At 46.5% G+C, this 19,517-nt stretch overlaps 3 protein-coding genes across 6 annotated transcripts in view; 1 reads left to right on the forward strand and 2 right to left on the reverse strand.

The window, feature by feature from the left end:
• LOC117584634 (probable dolichol-phosphate mannosyltransferase) overlaps positions 1-19,341 on the reverse strand; it is a 22,055-nt gene extending 2,714 nt beyond the window's left edge. Inside the window, exons 1-3 of one of the 2 annotated variants that reach the window (XM_034273658.1) lie at positions 19,192-19,341; positions 18,915-19,125; positions 18,437-18,843 (exon numbers count right to left, since the gene is read on the reverse strand). In XM_034273658.1, the coding sequence (XP_034129549.1) occupies positions 18,437-18,843; positions 18,915-19,125; positions 19,192-19,295 (722 nt within the window). In that variant the 5' untranslated portion in view covers positions 19,296-19,341. Of the gene's footprint in view, positions 1-18,295; positions 18,844-18,914; positions 19,126-19,191 lie in introns of those variants that run through there. The other variant, XM_034273657.1, reaches the window with a different exon arrangement.
• On the reverse strand, positions 3,818-10,952 carry LOC117584627 (protein lev-9). Of its 3 annotated transcripts, XR_004573856.1 has the most exons (17): positions 10,637-10,952; positions 9,966-10,265; positions 9,721-9,900; positions 9,471-9,662; positions 9,230-9,406; positions 8,517-8,699; positions 7,659-8,455; positions 7,389-7,596; positions 6,399-7,330; positions 6,233-6,340; positions 5,855-6,171; positions 5,645-5,793; positions 5,473-5,587; positions 5,298-5,416; positions 5,082-5,241; positions 4,030-5,023; positions 3,818-3,955 (listed from the first exon to the last, which is right to left on the reverse strand). XR_004573856.1 is itself a non-coding variant. In XM_034273649.1 (16 exons), exons 1-16 carry the CDS (start codon positions 10,686-10,688, stop codon positions 4,099-4,101), a joined length of 4,914 nt encoding a protein of 1,637 aa, XP_034129540.1. In that variant the 5' UTR covers positions 10,689-10,952; the 3' UTR covers positions 3,818-4,098. The 3 variants fall into 3 exon arrangements, 2 of the variants coding, with proteins under 2 accessions (XP_034129540.1, XP_034129541.1); XM_034273649.1 differs by having other exon boundaries at positions 3,818-5,023; XM_034273650.1 differs by lacking the exons at positions 3,818-3,955; positions 4,030-5,023; positions 5,082-5,241; ... (7 more) ...; positions 7,659-8,455; positions 8,517-8,699 and adding an exon at positions 8,951-9,154 and having other exon boundaries at positions 10,637-10,861.
• Positions 11,965-18,191, forward strand: LOC117584628. The gene is made up of 10 exons (XM_034273651.1): positions 11,965-12,350; positions 13,563-13,696; positions 13,760-13,941; positions 14,001-15,267; positions 15,322-15,427; positions 15,492-16,306; positions 16,363-17,092; positions 17,154-17,344; positions 17,401-17,876; positions 17,937-18,191. The coding sequence occupies exons 2-10, from the start codon at positions 13,626-13,628 to the stop codon at positions 18,155-18,157; spliced, it is 4,059 nt and encodes a 1,352-aa protein (XP_034129542.1). The 5' UTR covers positions 11,965-12,350; positions 13,563-13,625; the 3' UTR covers positions 18,158-18,191.
• Positions 19,342-19,517: the final 176 nt, after the last annotated feature.

Consider the following 19,517-nt stretch of genomic DNA (forward strand, 5'->3'; position numbering starts at 1 on the left):
CACCCGAGTGTCGTCATCATCTAACTGCATTAGAGCTTCCGTTGCATACTTCACGGCGCATATGCCAGTTTATTTATGGCCCCTGCCTGCCAGCCAGCGCGCGCTCTGCAGCTCGCTCTCAGCGTGAGCATTTAAGCGCCTTAAAGTATGCACGGCACACACAGCTTTTGCGCCGCAACCTCTTGCCACTTGTTGTGGCATATGTGTGTATGCATGTTGCTGTTTTTGCCTCTCGCTGCTCTTGTGCGTGGGCTTACATTATGAAAATCTGTGGCAACGACAACACTTGACTGACTGAGTAGATACAATAATGTGCTCAAGTGCGGGCCAAGTGCGCACATGAGGGCGGCTATGCCATGTGGGTCAAAGGTTTTCAAAGCAAAGAAATTCATGAGCCACGCAGGAACTACGCGTCTTTGGGTTGCATAGAAGTAAAAGAAATAAAACTAAAAATAAAAATGAAATAAAAAGAATGAATGAAGTATTTGAACAATTATTTAGTCACAAAACTAAATGATTTCTGCCAATGAACATTTGAAAATGTACTTGGACAATCCTTTTGTTGAACCTGCCATAAGAGGAGAGGAAAGTGCCATCATATTGCGACCAATGTTTGTGCGATTCCTGTGGCAGCTGTCCACACACAACATTCCACGCTCAGTTGAGAAAAACAATGGTGTACAGCACACAATGTGGACAAAACAAAGCCCCAACAAAGTGCAAATACAAAACCAAAATCACACAAATAAATACACAATGCCTGTGAGGAGTACGGTAAGCCGAGCGATAAAATATTCGCCAGCATTCGAACAGCATTCACGGCACTATGCACTCATCGAAGAGAGAGAGAGAGATCATTGGTATGCACCAATAGAATGTAGTGTAGCATCCATGACTCTAAACAATGGCTGGACTTGGTAGGAAATAAAGTCCGAGAGGGTGAGAAAAATACCCTTTGGAAGGATATTCTTTAACGCAACTAATAGGCATGTTTTATTACATTATATTAACTATAATTATATTCAGTGATCACCTTTGAAGGGTCATCCTATTTTTGCAGCATTCGAAATATGATCCAGATAGCAATACAATTTCCCAGACCCAATAGCAGTGTGAGCTGCCATGGCCAACAATGGGAATGGTGTCAAACAACTGTTGAGTGTGTATCGCAGCATGGCGACTGTGTCCTAACTGAGCGGCAAACGCCGAAACAATTTGTATTTGTTAGAATTTAAATAACCGGAAGCGCCTACTCCCAGCAACAACGGATCTGCAACAGATTCAAGACAACAAAAATACAACAAAATAAAGGAAACCCTGAAAAAAAAAACAAATGCAAAACGGAAAGCGAAACAAGCAACGAATGACACAAAATGCTGCTCCAGTTGGTACTGTCCCGTTTCCCTTTTCATGGGGAGGGGAAAGAGCGAAGAGCTGAACTATCAATAACACTTAAAAGCTTTTTCAAATATTTCCCACCCGTTGTTTTGTCTGTTTTGCTTCATTCTGTGCATTTGTTAGTTTTGGTGCTGCATCTTTTTTTTTTCTTTTTCATTTATTACTCCAAATGGTTTTGGTTCCTTTTGCCTCTGCTCGCCTCGATATATATTTAAAAATGCAATTTTGCTCATGTTGAAATGAAAAATATGCTACATTTGGATCTACACTAGGGAAAGGCGAAGCAACAGCAATGTGTATTTGTTCGTTGCAGCATCATAAAATATTTGCCGAGCTGCATAAGCATTTCAATATTTATTGATAAATGCATCCGATGTTGTGTAGATTTTTGGTATATTTGTTGAAAATGTTTGCCATACAAAGGGGGCGCTGTGAAGCGTTGAAAGTCTTTGGGGAATTTCCCTGGCAGCCATCGCTGATGATTGCGAAAATGTTTTCTTATTTTTTTACAAATTCAAAAAGGCTTTCTGGATATTTTTGTAAACCTTAAAAGGTAATAGGTTTGTGGCTTTTGCCTTTCTCATACTTTTTAGCACCTTTTTAAAGCCGATTAAAGAACTGAACAAGTTATTTTAATGCAACCCAAAGCTTACAATTAATTTTTAAAACGAAATCCTAAAAAAGTGTAATCTTTTTAACAACTCGCACACACGCGGCGCGCCTCACACAAAAACCCTAACATACGAGTGATTTTAATTAATTTCAAGAAAATAAAACAAAATGTTAAACAAACGAACGACAACAATGAAGCAAATGCAATTGAAAAATGCAAAATGTTTCTACAATTTCCATTACGTGAAAGTTTTTGGACCACTAAGTGGCCGCAAAACAAAATTTGTGTGCATTGGAGGCAGACATTAAATCCAAATTAAATCCCAGTTTGAAAAGCAATTTGAGCTCTCTTTTTGTTCGCCAACAGATGTTTATCATGCAGAATTGGGTCAACCAATTCAAAATCTTTTGTGGGCATGCATACATTAAATTTAGTTAAATTAGGTTACACTTAGTTAATGCAATGAACTTGGCTGGTAACCAGACAAACAGGCACTGACAGCTGTAGGTCTCAATTAGGGCAGAGGTCTTAGAGCAGTCAATAATCTAATTGTACAAAGCAATACAAACCATATTCAAACTCAATTAGCTCCGAGATGTAACACAGTGCGGGTCAGTGTACAATTTAGCAGCCAATATTTTAAATATATTTCAACCCTACAGCACAAGTTCTTTCGTGCCATAAGCTTGTTTATAAATTTAATTTCTTTGTTTGGGGGTCTAAAAACATTCAGATCGTGGCTCAGAATGGATAAGATGGGATTCAAATCATCCATCGGAATTAATACTCCTGGTAACACCTTCCTGAAAGTCTCTGTACTTCCCTGCTGTCCAGCGAACAGTACTCTAAAGTGTTGCAGTCCTTACGTTGTAGGGTGTTTTGTGGCTACATATAAAGTATATCCGTGTCTATTTGTTAGTACTGGTGTGTCCACGGGCCATGTGCCGTGCCTGGCCAGACGTTTTATCTGACCGAGCGGGTCAAGCATCAGTTCATTTTATTGACATAAATGTTTATGTTTATTTGTCTGTGTTTAAGCCTTAATGTTTATTGTATTGTTGATCCCGTCTGCCGCCGTGCCCTCCGTGTTGCTCTTATTCCTGTATATTATTGTCCAAATAAAGCCAAAAACAACAATCAAACAAATATACAAAAGTCGAGTGTGTGTTTTACAAGTGTTTGTATGGACACCACCCAACCCACCCAACCCGCCAGTCATGGAATATTGTTTCAGTGAGTGTGTGTGTGTGTGTGTGTGCTTGGCGTGGCATTTTTAAATTAATTTAATTAAATTTGGCTTGTTGTTGCAGTTAATCGTTGTTTAATTATATTAATTCCTGAGTGTGCAAATAAAACATACATTTACATTTACACAATTTATTAAAGTAATGGGATTGTAATTATAAATATTTATCCAACAGCTTGTAGTCATTTCGGACTTTGATATTGTTAAAGATATTATTTGATTTTCTATTTTTAAGCTTTATATACTTTTTATTCTTTGTACATCTTTTTTAAATAATTCCCTTGATATTAATCCCTTTTATTAAGCTGAACACAAAGGACGTGAAGGAGGCAATGCCGATAAAAGCTCGACTGGCGGGTAGACAACTTTGATATATTCGTACGCCAAAAGCTCTATTTTCGGTTCTAAAAAGCGTTTTAGAGCTTTGAATCGTTTATTTGTTTAGCTTCGAGAGCCTTAGAGTGAGAACTTTTGTACCAAAAACACATAAAAAGAAACCATTAAGAACCATTTGCTGTGCTCTTTGTTTTGTTCAATTAAATGTAGATTAAAATCACGCGTTTAGTGTAGAACCGTTTTTATTCGACGAACATTTGTATTAATAGTAAAATGATGACCGTTAGACAATTACAATTGAAATTTGAAAATTCGCAAGAATGTCAGAGTGTAAGTATTGGTAAGTTAGTATACGTGTGAGCCTTGAATGTGCATTAGTTAGTTAGTTAGTACATATGTATTAGTATCACTTTGATTTTTAACTCATTTAACTTACTAAACGTTACGGCTTCGTTGTGCTGCAGAAAGGAGAAGGAGGAGGACATTGTTATCCTCAAGGGTAAACTCAACCCATGGTATTGGACACATGCTTGTTGCTGCTCGGCTGTGGTGCTTCGTTGGTGACGCACGTGGGTATGGCGCTGGACCATTTGCCGTTCTTCATGCACTTGAGAACCTTGGAGCCGCGCAGGTCGAGGCCGGCGTCGCAGGTGAAGGTGATGCTCTCGCCGATGGCGTAGTAGAACTTGACGGAGGACATGCGACCGCTGATGACGGTGCCCGGATACGAACAGGCCTGCACACACTTGGGCAGACCGCCTGACCAGCGGCCGTTATCCTGACAGGCAATTATTGGCTGACCTTGCATCATGTACTCCGGGTTGCAATTGAACTGGACCACATCGCCGGCACGGTAAGGTGCCGAGCCCTGGGCGTAACCGTTTTGCGGCGCACCGGGATTATCGCACTGCACCTCAACACATGTGGGGAATGGCGACGACCATTCGCCCGTCGGGTTACAGATGGCCTCCGAGGGGCCGCGCAAGCCATAACCCGACGCGCACGAGAACGCCGCACGCCCGCCCACCTCCCGGGACAGCACGGAGACGCGCGGCGAGCTCACATTGTTCGGCAGCGGTATATCTCCGCACTCGACGCTCTCGCAAACCGGCAACGGTGCGCTCCAATTGCCACTCGGCAAGCAAAACAGCTCCGATGCGCCAATCAACGAGTTGCCATTGGAACAGGACAACAGCACGCGAGTGCTCAGCTTCGTGTCGTTTGTGTTCACGATCAGGCCCCTTCGTATCGGTATCTCTGGGCAGTTGATCGCCTTAACCACCACCTCCACGGCATGCTCATGCCTCGCCGGTGTCATGCACGAATAAAAGCCAGTGTCATCGTGGCCAGCATCGATAATGCTCAGTCGATACTCCAGCGATGAGTCGCGACCCTCATCTGCCTCGGTTACCCATCCTTCAGTGTAGTTTCTGCCAAAGAATATCTTCAATTATACATTCTGAGTGGTCAATTCTCTGTGTTACCCACTTGTGCACGTGACTGACATTCCATTTGGGATTGCCAAAGCGTCGCATCCACAGACACTCCATGTGCAGCGTGGTGCCCGGATAAACAATCAATTTGCCATCATTGCTCTGGGCAATGGGTCCGTTCTGATGGCGAAAGAGGATAGTGGGTGCCTTTTCCACTGCAATACATAGATTTCAGGCTACAAACAAATAAAACTACTGCCGTGCCACCTACTCGCATAATCATTTTCCTGATTCAAGCCAGAGCACACGGGCTTTGTGTTTGTCCACTCCGAATGTATGCAAGTGCGCTCGTGGCTGCCGGTCATAGAAAACTTGCCAATATCAACACATCTGCAAGAGGCAAGGATAGCAGACATCGAAGGGTATATAAAGTAAGTATTTATCACCTGGAGATAATGGTTGCTCCTGGTGGAAAGTCCACAACATCTTCACGTATCTCCAAATCATTGTAAAAACTCACAACATTCGCCTCATTGTTCTTGAACACGCAGGTGCCGTTCTCTGCACAAAAATAAACCAGAAATAGAGACTCAAATCAGACAGGGAGAGTTTGCTTACCGCAATTATAGGAACGACCTATCCAAAGTCCATTGTCGCAGATAATGCGCCAAGTCTGACGATCCCCAGCCGCATTTGGTATGCAATTAAAGAAGATTTCTGTGCCGCTCTCGTAGACCAAATCAATGTCCGCATGAATTTCAGTATTTCTGTAAAAGAAAGAGGAGAACTTGAAGGCCCTTGAACCTGTGGTTAATTCTATCAACTCACTTATAAACCAGCGCACCATCGGTAAGCATCGGGGGGCCACACATCTTGAGGTCATCGTGATCATGCTCATCCGTGTTGTTGTCATGATGATCGTGTTCGTTGTCCAGCTCATTGTGCTCCACTTTGGGATGCGGTGTGGGTGTGGCATGCTCCAGCTCCTCGCGGGATCTGCGCATGCCGGACTCGCAGGGTATGCTGGGTGGCGTGAGTACGCCCTTGTGGCAGGACATCTCAATGGGATTGGCATTGGTGGAGAGCTCACACCTGACGCTCACAGTGCTGCCATGGCCAATGGTGAGGCCAGCACGATAGCCGCCCTGGAATACAATTTGTGGATAAAGTTATTCAGAATGCAAAAAGGTTTTTGGGTACTCTCACGTCATAGATGACACCCGGAATATTGGGCAGCGTGCAGGGCACGGAGGTGCACTCGGAGAATGCGGCCACCGACCAGGAGCCGTGTGCACAACGCAGCTGCGCCAAACCCTGCAAAAGGCAATGGAAACAAGTCAGTTAATAACTCCACTCAGTGCCTGACACTCACCTGTATGTTGAAGCCATCTTCGCACTCGAGGGTGACAAACTCATTGGACTGAATCTCCTCGTAGGTGGACAGCGGCGTCAGAGATGGCTTGTCGCTCAGCTGCTTCGTGTGCGGCTCCACCTTGTAGTATTGGCCATGCTCCACGGCGGGCACCAGGCATGGGGCGGACATGCATCTGGGCGTCTCGGGCTTCCAGATGCCGCGTATGCAGCGTGCCGTGGCATTCTCTCCCTTGATGTTCAGCTTGAAGCCCGCATTGCACTCCAGCTGCAGCATGATGCCCACTGAATTGCGTCCCGGCACCTTGCCCGGCCTCACTGTCGTAATGTTGGCAAACGAATCCCAGTCGAGATCCTCGCAGGGTCCGCGTATGCGCTTACCACCCGCACCTCCCTTGCCAGCTTCTCCCCCGTCACTGATGTCCACATCGGCGTCGGGCAGGGTGGTGGCTGCCCCAGTGTTTGTACTCGTGCTCCGCTTACGACGACGTCTCACAATCTGTGACTTTAGCTGCTCGATGAAGGAGAGCGACGTCGTGTTGGGGTGGAGCTGCCTTGGCGGTGATCCATTGGCCAGTGGCGCCTCATTGGAGCTATGATCCAAGGACTGGCTGTGGCTTCGCGTGCCCTGATTGATATTCGGCAGTGGCACCAGTCCGCCAGTTCGATAATCGTTTCTATCCTCAAAGTCCCCGTCGGAATTGTGCCACTTGTGGGTGCTCTTGCCACGCATCATGACCATCTCCGGATTGTTGGGACTGTTGTGTGTGTACCAGAGGCCATCGTGCAGCCGCTGATAGATGCGATTGTGGCCCAGCATTTTGCGCACATAACGCTGATAGCGCTCCTTGATCGTTTGATAATATTTGGAGTAGGCGAGGTCCAGGTCCGTGGGATTGGGGTTTGCACTGCGCTTTGTACGCTGAACTGAAGCTGAGATAATTACTGATAAAAAGAATACCCAAAATGAGTTCCAATCTGCGCTACTTACTGCCCTCCGCGTGGCTCTCGTGCTCCGCCAGTTCGCGTTGCATTTGTCGCTGCCTTTGCAGCAGATACACAGATCTTAGTTGTCGCAGCTGCAGCGAGCGACGGCGACGACGATTCCAGCGCAGACGTGGATGCTGGCCCAGCAGACACTGCGGTAAGTCCAGGGGACGCCATTTACCACCCACGCAGGTGGCACCCGGCGGACCAACCTGTAGAAAGAAAAAAAAACACTTTAAAGCACTTTCCGAGTACACTTTTTGGATAGTCTTACCTCTAAGACATATCCCTTATCGCAGTCATACATAATCTGTTTGTTGTTGACTATTTTCTTGACATAAGGCCGATAGTCGTAGAGCCCCATGTTGCCCACGAGCAGGACCTTGCCGTTGGGTATGTAGCCCGGAAAGGAGCAGAAAACTTCATCACATTTGGGCGTTTCGCCCGTCCAATTGCCAAAGGAACATGTGAGCACATAATCATGCGGATCGGTGACATCCTTGCCCTCGGGGCTGACCAACTTGAAGCCATCCTTGCACTTGAAACGCGCCTTCATGCCGTGCTCTGTTTTGGGTGCCATCACCATCCCATGCTTCGGAGGCTTCGGCATGCTCTTGCATCTGGCTGGTATGCAGCGTGGAATGATGCTCCAGGTGCCATTGTTGCAGGTTGGTGGACTCAGCAGTGAGACGGGAAACTCGTAGTTCTCATCGCACATCACCTCCAGCGCCGTGCCATGCTTGACCTTCTCCACTCCACCCAAACTCTGTGCGGGCGACTGTGTGGTCGTTGTGGTAGCATTTGGCGTGACAATTGTAGTTCCATTCTCGTCTGTGGTTATTTCGATGGGTATGACATAGCCCTGGGATATGGTGGGCACCACACAGGGAGCCAGACACTCAGGCAGGGCGTTGCGCCAGCGTCCATCGATCTGGCAGACACTCGAGCCCAGGCCATGGATCATCATCTCGGGCTGGCAGCGAAAGATGATGCTCGCTCCAAGGCCCGTGCCTGCCTCAATGTTCTCAATCCCACCGTTGTACAAGACACCAGGATGTCCGCAATTGATCTCTGATAGGTGGAAAATAAAGCATCAAAGGGTTAGGGCATCAAAAAGCGATTCAATCCTTACCCTTGCAGGTGGGCAGTGTGCCGCTCCACTTGCGATCGGCACCGCAGCGGCTGGAGCTCTCACCGACGAGGGTGTAGCCATAGCGGCACTCATAGCTGACCACCGAATTGTAGGCCAGAGTGGTGTAGGTCGCTTTGCCATTCTTGGGATTCTCCGGTGTGGGACACACCACAGACGTCACCACTGAGAGAGTGAGAGAGTGGGAAGTTAGCAGGGAGGGTCAAAGGTCAAGGTAAAAGTTACCACAAATCTTGTACAAAATCGTTTGCCACTTTTGGCACAGCCACCAAATAAAACACATTTTTGGTTCTTTTTTGTTTAAATTGTGAAATCTTTTTTAAATTATTTTCTTTTCTTTTTTTTTTTTTGCTTAAGATTTGCGGTAACTTTTATTTATTCATTCAACATTAAAAGGCCAACAACAACAACAACAAACAACAAGGTTTTCTTTTGCATTAAACAATTGGAACAATCTAGGAACAGAAAGATTTTTTCATGAACTGCAGCCCTGAACAAATTACGATTAGGGTTTGGCTTTTGGTTTTGGTTGGTTGGTTGGTTGGTTGGAAATTCAAATAAGTTTTTGGCTCGTGCTTAGGACAACGACGCTTGGGTTGTGGTTACATTTGCGCTATCCGCTTCACACGGGGAATGGAGTTCAAAAGGGGAATCGGAGTTCAATTACAGTCAAAACTTCAGTCAAATATACTCACAGACACACGTTGGCAGCTCCTTGGGCGTCCACGAGCCATCCGACTGGCAGTAGCGCTCATGCTTGCCCACCAGCTCATAGCCCGTGCCACAATTGTAGGTGATCTTGCAGCCGTAGGTATAACACTCGCCGGCATGCCAGCCGTACGCTGGATCCGGTGGCTGGCCACAGGAGCGGGCTGCAAAAAAACACAGAAAGATCAGAGAGATTTTTCTTAAAATTAAATTAAATGTTTAACTTACGTTCGCACTGTATATCGGGTCCATACCAGCTGGCCTGGTTGTCAATAGCCAAGCACTTGGCACGCGGAAAGCCATTGGTCACATAGCCCGTGTGGCAATGATACTGCACGGTCGAGTCCAAGTCAAATGTCTCCTGCTCGGGCAGCGCTGAGTTGCGTGCATGTTCGATCTGTGGTGGCTTCAGGCAGTAAACTGCAAAAGGAAAAGTGTTAAAAAAATGCAAATGAAATGACAATTTCGTGCGCATTACTGTTCTGCTTGCAGGCTGGCTCGGCGCCTGCCCAGTTGCCATCGGCTTGGCACAGACGACTCTGCAGGCCCACCACATGATAGCCATGGGGACAGGCATACGAGGCACGAGCACCAAAGTGACGTCCAGCTACGGTAACCTGCCCGAGTGTGGGTTGAGCCAGCTCGGGACACTCACGATCTGAGCAGGAAAAGAATAAAATATTAGGAAAAGGAAAGTCTGTGTTTCATATAGGAAAAACCTACCCGGCTTAATGCAGGAATTGCCGCAGACGCCATCGCACAGGCACTTCTTTTTCTTGCTCTTGCAGTCCTCGTCGGAGGAGCATTTTCTCAAGCATTTCTGGCCCAAGAGTGTGGCCTGCTCCTCATCCCTGGGACACTCGGTGGATGGTGAGTTGCGTGGATTTTTGTACACCCTTCCATCATCGTCGGACTCCAGCGAGTCATCGTCCTCATCCCAATCATCGTCGTCGTCATCCTGTTGGGGTATCTCTGTGGTGGTCTGGACACTGGTGCCAGGTGTGCTCGTTGGCACGGAAGACACTGCAAAGAAACAAAAGAATAAACCAAAAAGGATCAACAAATGCCCTGGACAGCTGTTTGCAACAACCCCAAAAAAAAAAACACCCACCACCCTCTCTAGTGTTCTGTTTTGATTCCTTTGATTCGCTGTTTTGCCTTGCCTGTTGGCAAAAACATTGACCTATTTCCCCCTTTGGCTGCTCCAGATGCGACTCGTTTCCAGCATCATTCGGGACCTGCGCATTGCCCGCCAGCTTATATAATCTCCAGCAGCATATACATTTTTCAGCCAAATTCACATGAAAAATTCGACAATTTCAAGGCAGTTTTCACTGTTTTTCCATTGTCTCCCTTCAATTCGCTTAGCTTATTCAATTGACTATTTAATTAACCTTTGTACACCAGAATGGTGGCCACCAGACACTGCAGCAGCAGACGATTCATTTTGATTATTTCCAATTTCGGTTGTTTCTCTTTTTATTTTTTTCTGTTTGCCTTTGGATCTATAGCATTTTTGCAGCGAATTAGTTAATTTCTGCTACTTTCTCTTCTTTTTTTTTTGGATGAGAAGAACTTTTCTGCTCTGAGCCACGGGACTTGACACTTTGGCGGAAAAACACGAAATGCAACCAGCCCAGCTGCTGCTGCTTGGCGAAAGTCTTTTCCAGGCTCTCGAATTTTGACACATCAAGAGAGCAGCAGCCAATTTTTGACAGCTCACGATGCTCCCTGGTAGTGGTTGGGTGCCACTAATGTGCACTATTTTTTGGCATTTCATAAAAGAGCAATTTGGTAGTTTAGTTTCTTCATATAGATAGTATACATTAGTGGGGGTATATCTTTTAAAAGACAAATTGTGTTACAAATATAAACAAAATAGTTACTTGTCAGAGGCATTTCCAATATTTTGAAGTCCATTGCTAGTCTGAAAAAGCTTAAAATAAAACGAACTTTCATTATTATTTTTGTACTCAAAATTAACTGCTGATTAGCTGATTGATTATGGGCAATAAAAATTTAACCCAGTCGGGAGGGACAAAATTAGAAAACAATCTTATATTTCAGCGAAAGTTGAGACAATTGATGTCTCCATCCACTTTTTATGATTTTATGCAAATTTAATTTGTAGTTTTTGCTAATTTAATTTGGAAATCTGTTCGTGGAATAAAAAAAAACGTCACGTCTTCTTTTAGATAGTTGGAAAGACTTGTGAAACACCTTAACTCACGAGCCAACAAATAATAATTTGTTAATTTAGATATTTGTTCATGTCAAAGTTCAAAATAATATATTAAATGTTTATTGGTTAAATTGTTAGACTTTTAAAGATATTTATATAAAAAAAACAGTGCAACATAAGTACATAAATGGAAATGTTTATATTGGCATTTCATTTTGTTTAATTAACAAAAACAAAAACTAATACTTTTAAAAATCTGTAAATAACTAAGTTTAATCAATAATTAATCAAGTATCCCATCGTTAAATTGTTTTTTTCATACGATATAATATGAACTTTTCAAGCCCCACCTGTAACGGTAAATTGCCGAAAGCACTTGTTCAGTTGCTTTTTACTGAACTTTTTTCCCACAGCGAGGGTTGTGGTTGTGCAGCCCTAGCAGCAGAGTTTTTTGTGAGAAAGCTTTCACTATACGTGCTCTCTCAGTCGTTTGCTCGCTCGCGCGAGGCATACAATTTTCCGTTGCTCACGGGCAGAAGCAGTGAAAACGCACAGCACCGAGCACCCGACTACGCACAGTCACGGGAAAAACTATCCAAAGCGCGCACAAGCAAATACAAAAAAAAATACACAAAAAACGCCAGAAAAACACACGCACACACACGCTGAGAAAAATAGACACTTTTTGTAGAGGCGAAAATGTCTTCGGGTCAGCAAGAGTGTAACAAACATTTTGATTAAGCAATTAATTGAGCAAAGTGCAAGTGCAGTGGGTGGAAAATGTTTTAGATTTAGGTTCGGTTCGGTACGGTTACGGGTGTACGGGAACGTGCTTTGGGGAGAGTGAAGTGCGGCTGTACGGGTGTGCGGTTGTGCGGGTACGGTACGGTTCGGCGGGGGCGCATGTGAAAAGCGCGTAAAGAAAAGTAAGTGCCAGAAATTTGAGTATTAAAATAAATCAACTAACCAACTAAACAATGCATACACACACATAGGCACACACACTCGGTGATTAGTGTGTGTACGCCTCGAGTGAAGAGGGGGCAGAATACATAGATGTACATATGTGCATACATATTTACATACATATTATGTACAGTGCTCAGTGTGAGTGGGGCAGTGGGAAAAACGAAAGGTTCGGTTAAATTAATTGATATTGAAGCATTTCGATATACATCTGCGACAAAATGTCGAACTAGCCAGATGCAAAAAAAAAACCTCCCTCCCCTACCATCACAGCATATACAAGTATCTCTCGGTGTATATAGGATAAATGTGTGTATTTTTAGCATTTGGTGAAAGAATTTAAATTGAATGCGAAAGACACAAAAATTATGTGTGTGCGTCTGTCTGTCCGAGCGATTGAACATATTTTGATATCCAATAAATACTTAACAGCAAAAAAAAACATATTTAGCATCTATAGAGATTCTGAGGAGCAGGGGCGACAGAGAGAGAATGATAAAGGGTGAGTGTAAGGGGTAGAGAGGGAGCTCGCGCGCGTCAACAATTTTCAAGCGTGTACACAAAAATCCAGCCAAGCGCAATGCCCGCAATAAATCCGAGACGAGACCCAGACCCAGACCAGCCGACAGAGACCCACCACCCAGCCACCCAATCCATCCAACCAGGCCAGTCCCGACCCACTTGATTAACGTCAATGCCAATTCAAACGCAGAAAATCTCTATAAAGGTTCCAAGCAGAGTAGAGCAAAGCAGAGAGCATGCGTTCGTTTGTTCGTTCTACCTGAGCTTTCATCCGCTCTCTGGCACTCTCGCTCTCTAACGGGATGTGCAGGACTTTGTTTTTGCTCCGCTCTCTTATTCACGCTTTTGCTCGCGCTCTCTGCCTTTGCTCGCTCTCTAACGGGATGTGCTGGACTTTGTTTTTGTCATTGACCTGTTGTGGGTGAAAAAGAAAGAAATGAGAAACCATCAAATATGCATGAAATAAGAGGATTTTCAATGAAAACTTAAGATGTTCCAAGGTAGATAACTCTGAAGAGTGTCAGATTTATCAGCAAAGGACTTAATCGAAGGTACAAAATCTTTAACAGCTGCAAGAGGAGAGGCACTGCTGCTACAGCTATCTTAAACTTGAAAAATATATTAATTTCCTTTATTTCTACCCATTGCAGGACATTCATAGTCAATTTTAAGTTAAACTAGAAGGACAAACAGAGGCTCAACTTCGTCACAACATGGGCAACGTGTGTAGTTCCGGCCAGAAGAAAAAGAAGGACAAGGACAGTGGCTCCGAGAATTCCGACGAGTGAGTGGGAGAGAGAGAGAGTAGGAAGAACCCAAACCTAATTGATTTTTGTATGTTTTGCAGTTCCCCACCTTACCAGGAGGCAGACAAAAAGGATGCACTGATAACCAATGATACGGGCAATGAGAAGCGTGCACCACTGGCAGCTGTGGAGGCGCTACCAGAGACAACCCCAGCGCCAGAGGCCAATGGCAATCAGACACAGCCAGCAGCACAAACAGCTGCAAGTAAGACCACGGAAAAAGGTGAGTAGCTAGTTCATGAGCAGACGCTTGAAGCAGTTACTAATATTATTGATTGACAGACTCCAACATCACCACACTGCAGGGGGCGCTGGCGCCCAGCGATGTGACCAATGCCAATCCGGGCATGGGAAATCTGAGCATGCTGCAGGGCAAGCCACCGCCCGGCCGTAAAGTTGAGCGTGACAAGAAGATCGTCATCTACATACTGGCTGACAATAGCACCGAGTACAAGAAGCACAAGCGCGTCATCTACAGTCTGTATAAACATTTCAAGAGCAAGTGCCAAAGCCGTGGATTCGATTTCATCATTGCCGATGTCCATGACAGCGAGGAGCATGTGGAGCAGACCAATGGCAATGCCAAGAAGGATTTCTCACGCCTGCAGGAGGTCAAGCGCTGGACCCAGACACCGCTGGAGGCCCAGGGTGGCCATGAGGAGGCTGCCAATTGCCTGTGCGAAATATCGCGACATTCTGCAGGGGCCTACATCATCCCGGTGCTCTTTCTGGGCTCCACCCTGGGCACACCGATGCTGCCGCTGACCATTGAGAGTCAGGACTTCACCTCGGTGCTGGGCACCGCCAGCGATGCGGAGAAGTTGCTCCTCGAAAAGTGGTACACCATAGACAATTCCTATCAGCCGATGTGCCATCGCCTCTACACGCAGCAAATCGATCCGTACTCCACGCAGGTGAACGGTGAGCTGAACGAGCTGCTGGCGGTGCTGCTGCGCCTCTTCTCGGACGATGTGAAGGACTCGTATCTGACCACGGTGGTGGAGCAGGAGATCAACAATACGGTGCTGATGAGCCAGGAGCTTGCCAAGCGCTGCATATGGATACAAACGGGGGCCCATTATTCGAGGGCGCCAGAGAATGCCAGCCAGCTGGAGCTGGAGGTGCTGCGTCGCATCACTCGCATCTATTCGGAGCTCAAGAGTCAGTTGTGTGAGAAAAATCTCATTCGCCTGCTGCCCACCATGAACATCCTCGACGAAGAACTCTCTGCTGTTATTGAGAGTCTGCTGGACAAGTCGCTGGCTGCCATATTCGAGGAGCACCAGCAGAAGAGCAGCATACCCTACAACACGCTGGGCGTGGACAGGGTGCTGCTCGAAGAGCTTCAACTCATTGGCCACTACTCGAAGCTGCTGGCACAAAACTCTGCGAATTTTGACATTATGAACGATGTGAAGCGTTACATACGCGATGCCACAGCTCAGCCGCTGGTCGTATCTGGGGATCGGGGGAGCGGCAAGAGTGTGCTCGTGTCCAAGATAATGGAGAATGTTCACCGCTGGAAGCCAGAGGCTCAGCTGATATTAAGGTAAATGTATGCAAATACACATAAATGCTGAGCTCTGCCTAATGCTTCCTACAGGTATGCCAACCTAAGTGCTCGCTCCTCGGATCTCACCTCGCTGCTGGGCTCCATGGCCAATCAGATGTCGGTGCTGGAGTCGGGCCAACAGTGTCAGGTGCCACATGTAAGTGAACAGCTCCTGGGAGCAGCAGCAAGTCTTATTTGGATATTTTCTATACCCTTTTCAGACCCTCGAGGGCTATGCTGGAGTCATTCGGGACATACTGGCACGCCAGCAGCGTCTCTTTGTGCTCATCATTGATGGCGTGGACGAGCTGCAACGCGATGCTGCACTGGACTGGCTGCCACAGCAGCTGGGCCACTCGAAGCTCATCCTCACAGTCAGCGAGCTGCAGGAGGAGCAGACTGCGGAGGAGGAGCAGGAGCAGGTTGATTCCTTTGATATGCTCGGCGCGCTGGCGCAGCTGGGCATACCGCAGCGTTGCTTTCTGCGCTTGAGACAGTTTACTGAGCGTCAGTGGCACGATATACTCAGCTCCGGCGGCGGCGACTTCTACGCGGCCAATGGGGCGCTCAAATTGCCCGACGAATGGAAGTCGCTGCATGGCAAGACGCCCTACCATGCCAAGTCGCTGTGGTGGCTGGCCTGGCTGGGGCATGTGGCGCAGCCGATCAGCGAGATTGGCGACATCTCCAGTCGGATACTGCAGGTGCTGGAGACAAAGTTTGCGACGGATCAGGTGGAATTGCTGCTGCTGATAGTGCGGCTGTCGCCGTGGGGCATCAGGGAGAGCGATTGTCTGGGTGTTTTCCAGAAGATGACGCAGCTGGAGGCGCAGGTCGCCTTCAAGATATGGTCCAAGTTCTGCTGGCTGATGGGACCAATGCTATTAGGTCTTAAGAATATTAGGATAGCGGACAGAAGCTTTGGACGCGCCGTCCTGGCGAGGTATGCGCAGAAGCAGTGGCTGGTACATGAAGCGCTGCGGGACTACTTCGATCGACAGGACAGCGAGTTCAAGGGTAGCCAGGGTGCCAGCACGTAAGTTCCCATACAGTATCTCCATATAGTTCTCTCTTTATCCTTCATTTTTGCAGCTACAATTACCAGAAGTACTTAAAACTGCCTTATCATCACTTCTGTGCCGTGATTGAGGATAAGCCGGCGACGCACAAGATCGACATACTCTTCAATTGCTTTTACTTTACGGACCTCCAATGGATTGCCAACAAGGTGCATGCCACGGGGCCGGATCATCTGATGCACGACATCCTCCACGCCGAGTGGCTGGCCGCTGGATCCACCGGCTATGTGCATATCAATTTCCTCAAACAGTTTCTCGTCCAGTATCTGCACGAGCTGAGCTACGATGGGCAACAGTTCTATACGCTTATGAAGTACTATCTGAAGACGCGCTTCAGGGAGTCGCCCGCACTCAAGGATGACCAGAAGATACGCTCCTGGTGGGAGTACACCAATGAGCTGGAGTTTGCCTTTCTCGAGATTCTCAATGCGGATCTAGACGCAGAGAATGGCAATGAGCAGGAAGAGCAGGCTGAAGAAGCCAATGGTGATGATGCTGCTGCTGTTGCTCCCGTCAAGGGCTACGATCTGCTGATGAATCTGCCCCAACCGGGCTGCTATGTGGCCTCAATGTGCACGGAACGTGCCGAGATCTGCATCTGGGATGTGAAGAACTGCTGCCGCATCAGAGAGCTTCAGGGCATCCAACAGCCAACGGCCATGTGTCCCGTTGGCAGCTACGAGGCAGCGGTGCTCTGTCGCCGTGAGATTCGTGTCATCAATCTGGATGAGGGAAAGTTTAAGGTAAGTTTCTGCACATAAACGATGATTGATGAATGTTAATGCCTTTCTCTTCCACCTTCAGGTCACACTCAAGGGCGTGATGAACCAAAAGATGCCCTACTTCGGTCTGCATGATCAAAATCATTTGGTTTGCCTCTCTCGTAATCGGATGTATGTGAATCTCATGAATCTGGAATCGGGGGATTGTGTGACCACCTTTAAGGCTGGCGAAGATCGTTTCCTCAACTCCCTGCTGGTCTCTGGTGATGGACGGTAAGTGGCAAAAGTTTGATTCTTTGGCGAAAACCAGTAACAATTATTATATGCAGCATTCTTGTGTGTGGCGATGAAACGCAGAAGCCCTTCCCCTTGCTCGTCTGGCATTTGTCGCAGCGGAAATTGCTCTATGATTTGCGTATACCACATCATGACTTTATGACCGCACTGTCGGCCATTACCCATGAGGGCTCCTATGTCTGTGTGGTGGCCAAGGAGCTGAATGAGCCAACCACACCGAACTTCATTGTGGTCTATGATCTGCAGAGTGGAACTCTGTTCAAGAAGTGGAAGCCCAGCTGCAACACCGTCTCCCTGGCCATTTCCCAGCTGAATGCCTGTGTGATAGCTGGTCTAGAGGATGCCAAAATAGTCATCTGGGATCTGGTCACAGGCAACTGCAAGTGCACCCTAATTGGCCACAATGCACCGGTGACATTCTTGAAGCTCGATCCGCTCGGCAAGGTGCTGGTCTCCTATGACAAGGAGGGACGCGACACGGCCATCCGCATGTGGGAACTCAACTCAGGTGAGTCTTTCTGCATGCACTTGGAGTGGGAGTTGCTTAATGTTTCGTTCTTTGTGGCAGCCAAATCTCTGGCAGTTTTCAAGCCACCTGCTCAAGTGAGCACCTGCGAGATACTGCCCAACGGCGCCTTTGTCGTGCTGGCGCTCAAGGATCGCAATGCGCTGCTTACGTTGGCGCTGAAGAACTACGGCGGGGGCTCCGGCGACGCACTGGAGGATGACTGTGGCACATTGTATGGCAATCCAGATAACCAGCACAAAGTTTTCGACTTGAGTAATTAAATTAAATCAATTAAAGTTAGTTATCATTATTCAATTTACAAAAATGAAGCTCGCTCCGCTCCTCCTACAAGAAAATGAAACCAAAGGAAAAACAGAATTTTGAACTATTATAAATACGGCAAAAAGAAAACAAACAAATTTCTCATGCATAATTCATTAGTTGTATGTAAAATTCTTTAAACAAATCTTACCAAATGTACAAACAATGCAAAGAAAATCCAAAGAAATAATTAATTTAAAAATCCACTCAGTCCGGTCGCATTTTCTCATCTGGTTTATGTGGTAGCGAATAGATACAACAAATTCTTAGCAAATTGCACGATCTCGGTGCCACCCAGCTTGGATGTACCATAGATGCGATCTACAAATGTGATGGGCACCTCGGCAATGGTGTAGCCGTGCTGGCGCGCTCGTACCAACATTTCCATTTGAAAGACGTAACCCTTGGACACACAGCTGGCGATGCACTTCTCTAGCACATCCTTTTTGTAGAGACGGAATGAGCCCGTCAGATCACTGGCATTGGGGCGGAGCAGCACCTGTGAGAGATAGTTGGCGCCGCGTGAGATGAGCTTGCGCTTGAAGTCCCAGCCATAGACACCGCCGTCACCGGCATACCGAGTGCCCGAAACAATGTCATAGTCGCCCTTCTGTTGCAGTTCGATGAACTCCGGTATAAACTTGGGCTGTAGGGGGCGAGATTCGTTTACACCTATCATGTACACGTCACACGGAGGGTGGTGTTATCTATGCTCACATGATGACTCAAGTCCGCATCAATTATAATTATAAAATCTCCGGTGGCATGCTTGATCCCATGAATATAAGCTGTGCCCAAGCCCAGCTTGGAGCCGCGAGGACGAAGGATGATCTTATCCTCCCCGTAGATGCCCTGCAGATCCTTGGCCACATCCAATGTTCCGTCTGGACTGCCATCGTCTATCACAATCACCTCGTAATCGTAGCCGCTGCATAGGGGAGAGGAAGACACTTTGTAAATACTGTTTCTGCTCCGATTTAGAATAGCTACTCACCTGGCCTTCATGTATTTCACAATCAGCCATATTATAATTGGTAAATTATCCTTTTCATTGTAGGTGGGCAGCAAAATGCTGTATTTGTGAGCATTTGTTGGCATTGCTGTATGTTTTTGGCTGTTTAAGCCAATTACGGCAGTGTTGCAGTGTGTCAAACAGCTGGCCGTAGTCTTTCGATGTATCGATATAGTCGATATTTTAACATGATTTGTAATGTAATTAAAGGATATTACTGAAGTGAAACAAGCATTTAATATAAACACAAAGTCATCAAAATTGGCAAAAGCTATTATTATTTAAAATTAATATAATGAAACTTTTCA

The sequence above is a fragment of the Drosophila guanche genome, unplaced genomic scaffold, assembly GCF_900245975.1.
Source record: "Drosophila guanche unplaced genomic scaffold, DGUA_6, whole genome shotgun sequence".
NCBI classification, from domain to species: Eukaryota; Metazoa; Arthropoda; class Insecta; order Diptera; family Drosophilidae; genus Drosophila; species Drosophila guanche.